The sequence below is a fragment of the Castanea sativa genome, chromosome 6 (assembly GCF_040712315.1).
Source record: "Castanea sativa cultivar Marrone di Chiusa Pesio chromosome 6, ASM4071231v1".
NCBI lineage: Eukaryota > Viridiplantae > Streptophyta > Magnoliopsida > Fagales > Fagaceae > Castanea > Castanea sativa.
This window is the reverse complement of record NC_134018.1, coordinates 17,335,571-17,341,570: the sequence shown is the minus strand read 5'-3', so window position 1 is coordinate 17,341,570 and position 6,000 is coordinate 17,335,571. Positions and strand designations below refer to the sequence as shown.

Genomic DNA, 6,000 nt, shown 5'->3' with positions numbered 1-6,000 from the left:
TAGAAATAGTTCAATTTTTAAAGAAAACAAATTATCTTCAATAAATTTTAGAGAATTAATTATACTTTATACCACATTACAAAGTAATTATATATTCCCATGCATAGTGTGGGTATGTGACTAGTAAGATTTAACGTCGACTTATAGTTCCTTGAACATCTTTAGATTTATGAAGAATTAAATTTTTACTGTGAAATGAATCATTTCCATTTGAAAGCAAACAGAGAGAGCCATTTCTTTCTGAGGCAATTTGTTTCTTTAAAAGCTTTCTTTCTCTTACTTCTATGTGTTTTTCCTTGTATTGGAACTTTTCTCCCTCTTTTTCATACATTCTCATATTGGTATGTTAGTTTTATCTACTTCACATTGGGCTTAGAAAGACAGCAGTGAGCTTGTCGTGCTCTTATCTCATTGCTATGTGTCCACTTTCAGGTTCTTCTATGATATATCGTATCAAAATCGTGAATGACAACAGTCAAACTCTGAGACTTGTTTGTTTAATTTGCTTCTTTGCATTATAAGATCAACTTGGACACATTTTGTGCTGCCAAAGTGTGTTCTTGACAGTTTAAAAGACATCTGTCACTGATGTCTTATGGTTAAGGGTAATTGGTCCTCCTGACTTTTATTTCTCTTTCTGAATTATGACCATTGCCTATGCCATTTAATCCAATGCCCACATATGCCGTAGCTCTTAGGCCAGTACCAAGATTTTGACTGCCATGGAGGTGAATGATGTCTAGAAGCAGATATTTAGGACAATTTGGACATATACCCAGTTGCAAAACGGACCCAAATTTTGAATAAAGACGACAGATATATCATAAACAATATTCAGAAAACTATACAAGAGTTTGGGGGCCAGGAGGGTATTCCTTTAACCACACTTGAGGACCCTCATTGACTAGTGCATGCTTAGCTAATTCTGTAGCTGTGCACTGTCACAAGATTCTGCATTGAACTTGAAAGACATAGAAAAAGGTTACCACTTTTGTTTTCCTAAGCTTTTTTTCGCATGGCACAATTGTGTGACTGGTGTCTTGCTTAGACTCCTTACCTATCATTCAGTTTTGTAACATTTGATGCTTTTAGATGTTATTGATTCTTTGACTACAAACTTTGCTTTTCTCACATACACATTTTGCAGAACAGTCTGTGGCCTCTTATTATCTCTGCTTCAATTGGTGTGTTTCTCCTTCAATGAATCAGAGTCTATCAAGAAGTGTATGCTTTTCAGACCAGGTATATACTTTTTCCTTTGCAGCTGTTATGTTGTAGTTTAGTTTCTTGCGTGGAATAAAATCTATGATTCTCATGTTAAACCAAATGTCTATCAAAAATTTCTACATGCTCAATTTCATATCAAAGAATTGGGCCTTCTAACATACTTCTTGGGGATAATTGTCCTTCGCTCTTCACATGGTACATTGGTCTCTCAAAGAAAATACATATTGGAAATTCTTTAGGATGGGCGTATGTTAGCAACCAACTCTCCCCTTTTCCTATGGAGCATAATCTCAAATTGACAAATATTGATGGTCAGCTCCTTGAGGATCCAACACTTTATCGCAAACTCATTGGCTACCTAATGTATATAGCAATCGCTAGACCTGACATAATTTATGCTATCAGTATTCTTAGTCAATTCATGGCTAAGCCTCATAAACCTCATCTTGATGCTGCCAGTGACTGCCACTCGTCTTTGTTACCTCAAAGGTTCCCCAGCTCAAGGCATTTTATTGTGGAAATTATACTGGTGACTGCCCCATTTCTTGGAAAACCAAGAAACAACCACTATTCTCATTCTTTCTTCAAATCCAAATATAGAGTCATGCCATGGCTTGTTGTGAGTTGACTTGAGTGGCTTTCCTCATTGTAAGCCCACGAAACGTTACTGTGCAACAACTATGCAAATTCAGATTGTAGCTAATCTAGATTTTCATGGAAATAATAATCTAGCTCAAATGCCATCTCCTTTGTGAAAAATACAACAAGGTTACATTGAAACCACCTATATCCCCTCTAAACATTAGCGTGCAGATATTTTCACAGAGGCATTGGGCATAGATCAATTTCAATTTTCACTTAAAAAGTTGGCATTCTTAATGTACATGCTCCAACTTGAGGGGAAGTGTCAAGAATATTTCTAGAAACAATTCAAATTAATCTTAAGTTAGTTACGAAATCAAAGCTGTAATTAAAATGTCATGAATAATTTTGATAACAACTCCAATCAATTTTAATTGTGAACAAACTCCAACACTTATGTGCTCCCTTAATTTTGGTAAGCTTATAGGAAATCGTTAGAATTAATCATATAATGTTATTATGGAATCTGTACCATACTTCCCTCCTATCAAATTCTTCATAGGTTTTGTCTCCAATCAGTCGAGACAAAATAAGGGGTAATGAACTTTGGTGGTTCATATGGGAGTATGACTTACAATTCCTGGATTTGTTTGTTGCCAAGTTCAAAATCATTAACTTCTAATTTCTCTGTGTCATGGCTTGTTTCTTTCATCTTCATATTTTTCCATGTCAGTTGTTCTTTTTCTTTTCTTTTTTGTCTTTTTTGCGTTATAAAATTTTACGTTTAAAGAAATGTAATTATAACCATATTACTTATTTGACTGTTAATTTATCTGTCAAAAATTAAAGAGATATTAGTAACTACAAAACAAAATCTGGAGGTACATATTAACTCCATATCAAAAGTTGGGTAATAAAATGTATTCATCCCCCTCTTTGTTTGTTTGTTTATTTGTTATTCTTCTCTCTCCTTTCCCCAAACACATGGCCAATATGCCTGATCTACATCTTGGGTGCATCTATCATGCAGGGTCTTTTCAATGGAGATGTTAGGTTCGATTGTTGGAAACATAGTTCCTTCAGTAGGCAAATATTGGAATTATCACAAAGAGGCTGATCAACATGTGAAGAATCTAAAGAGAAAATGGGAATTACTGGAAAGCCAGAAGGATGACATAAAAACAAAATTTTATTCAGAACTTCGTCAAGGAAAGAAACCAAAGCAAGAAGTTAAACTTTGGCTTCAAAATGTAGAAACAATTAAGGGTGACATAGACATTGGGCAAGAACCTGCCAGATGGATGTTTCTCTTACGTATGCAGAAGGGAGAATTTGCTTTTAAGAAGACAAAAGAGGTGGAGGAACTTTATCAAGCGGGTGATTTCACTGATGGTTTGGTTCTTGATCTACCTGAATGCATTGGTAAAATGATGCCACCATCGACCTTAGTGGGAAAAACTGCTCAAAGAACAAAGAAAGAGATTATAGTTTGCTTGTTAGATAATAATGTTGGGAAGATTGGTGTTTATGGCATGGGTGGCATTGGCAAAACGACTGTCATGAAAGAAGTTAACAATTTCTTATTAAATGAGTCAGACAAATTTGAAAGTGTAATTTGGGTGACTGTATCAAAGGATAATGATATTATCAAACTACAAAATGAAATTGCCTGCAAGTTGAAATTAGGACTCCCAAAATTTGAGGATGAAATAACAGGGGCAGCGGAGTTATACACAGCATTGAAAGATAGGAGGTATGTGCTAATCCTAGATGATTTGTGGGAAACATTTGCTCTTGAGAAAGTAGGAATTCCAGAGCCTACTTCAGCAAATGAATGCAAAATAGTATTGACAACTCGAGATCTTGATGTTTGTCGAGGAATGAGTTGTAAGGATATCAAAATGGAGTCACTTTCGAAAGAGGAGGCACGAGAGTTATTTTTGCATAAAATGGAATATGATGTTTTTAATACTCCATATTTGAAAGCAATTGCAGAAGATGTTCTTCAAACATGTGCTCGTTTGCCTCTTGCAATCGTCACGATAGCTGGAAGTTTCAAACGCTTAATTCACAATTATGAGTGGAGAGATGCATTGGAACAGTTAAGGACATCATTAAAGGGGTTTGACAGTATAGAGAAGCAGGTGCATGAGGTGCTTAAATTTAGTTATGAACGATTGAAAGAAGAGAAGCTTAAACAGTGTCTCTTGCATTGTGCATTATACCCTGAAGACTTCAAGATTTACAAAGAAGAGTTAATAGAACATTTGATTGATGAAGGAATTATTGAAAGAATGAAGAGTAGGCAAGCAGAGTTTGATAGGGGATATTCTATGTTGAGTAAACTTGAAAACGCTTGCTTATTAGAAGGTGTAACTGAGAAATATTATGAAGAGGGAATATTTGTGAAGATGCATGATTTGGTAAGAGACATGGTTCTCCAAGTTGCAAGTCCTGAATTTATGGTAGAAGGTCACTTGAGATTGGAGGATTTTCCAGATGAAGGAAACTGGAGAGAGAATCTCGTAAAGGCTTCTTTGATGTACAACAAAATATCAAGAATTCCTTCTAATGTATCACCAATGTGTCCAAGCCTTTCCACCTTGTTGCTGCAAGGTAACAAGTCATTAAAAAATGTCCCAGATTCTTTATTTGAGCATTTGCATGGGCTCAAGTTTCTTGATCTATCATATACTGACATTGAATCTTTGCCGAATTCAGTCTTTAGCTTGGAGAATCTTAATATATTAAGCCTTAGAGGGTGTTGTTATTTAAAGCATGTGTCTTCATTAGCAAAGCTTACAACATTGAGGAAGTTAGACCTTGGGGGAACTCTAATTACGGAAGTACCTGATGGTTTAGAAATGTTGGTCAACTTGACATACCTCAATCTGGACGTAGGGAGTCCAATAATCATGCCACTTGGGATTTTACCTAAACTTTCTCATCTCCAGTATCTTAGATTTTCTTGCAAAGTAACAGTGAAAGGAGAGGAGACAGAAAAGTTGAAGAAATTGGAGAATGTTTGGGTCCGTTTTGATGACTTGTACGAGTTCTGTAGTTTTATAAGATCCTTAGAGAAAAGGCGACTCGCATGTTACCAAATTCAAGTGGGAGAGTCAGAGGAAGACGTGGATCGGGATATTCAAGACGTAGGAAAAGGTGTAATTTTAGAAAGAGAGTGCAATTTAAGAAGAGGAGGTGAGTCCCTTGTGCTACCAGAAGACGTGGAATCCCTAGATATTGTAGAATGTGACGATTTAACAAGTCTATGCGATGTTCCATCTTTGAAGCAAGTAAGCGAATTGAAGAAAATACGTCTTAGCCATTGCAAAGAAATAGAGCACGTTCTTTGCTTTCTCCTTCTTCTCTTAACGATTCTCTTCAAACTCTCGAGATGAAAGAGAGAGCTGCATCAGCACGGGTCCCACCTATCACCTTTTCCCATCTCAAAGTGATTGAGATATTCCAATGTCCGAATATAAAGAAGTTGCTTCCACCTGGGTTGCTGCTACACCTGCGCAGCCTGGAAGAGATTTATGTCTACCATTGTAACCAATTAGAGGAAATAATAGGAGAAACAAGTGATGACGAAACAGTGGGGGGAATGTGCAGATTAGGCATGTGGATGGCATGAATATAGTAAGTTAGGCATGGTTTGAAACAATAAAGGAAAATAACAATTCGAGTTTTTGAAACTCGAGATTCACATTAAAACTCGAGTCTTATAGACTCGCTTTGTGCTCGCTGAGGTGGAGAAAAATGCCACCTGGATCTCGAGTCTTCAAAACTCGATTTTTATAAAAATAAAAACACATTTAACTCGAGTCTGATAGACTCGAGTTCTACGGCACAAAAAAAAAATTTCTCACAGATCTCGAGTCTTTGAGACTCGAGATTTACACAACAATGCCCACTCTGCCACACTCCATTTCTACCGGAATAACCCTCTCTAAGTTTTTCTGGCCTTACCTGGAAATGAGGGAAAAACAAAATCCCAGTGGACGAGAGTGCGAGACAGTGAGAGAGCTGAGTGAGCGGTCGCCGATGGGTTTTCTACCACCGATGAGCTGCGAGGTCGCCGATGAGATGCGAGGTCGCCGATGAGCTGCGAGGTCGCCGATGGGTTTTCTACCACCGATGATATGCGAGGTCGCCAATGGGTTTTCTACCACCGATGAGATGCGAGGT

General features: G+C 37.1%; 1 protein-coding gene across 1 annotated transcript; it reads left to right on the top strand.

The window, feature by feature from the left end:
• The first annotated feature begins 845 nt into the window (after window positions 1-845).
• LOC142638777 (disease resistance protein UNI-like) lies at window positions 846-5,408 on the top strand. Its single transcript, XM_075812841.1, has 3 exons — window positions 846-981; window positions 1,148-1,242; window positions 2,840-5,408. The coding sequence occupies exon 3, from the start codon at window positions 2,850-2,852 to the stop codon at window positions 5,208-5,210; it is 2,361 nt and encodes a 786-aa protein (XP_075668956.1). The 5' UTR covers window positions 846-981; window positions 1,148-1,242; window positions 2,840-2,849; the 3' UTR covers window positions 5,211-5,408.
• Window positions 5,409-6,000: the final 592 nt, after the last annotated feature.

Coding starts and splice junctions, on each gene's coding strand:
- LOC142638777 (XM_075812841.1), top strand. CDS start 2,850: ATGGAGATGTTAGGTTCGATTGTTGGAAACATAGTTCCTTCAGTAGGC.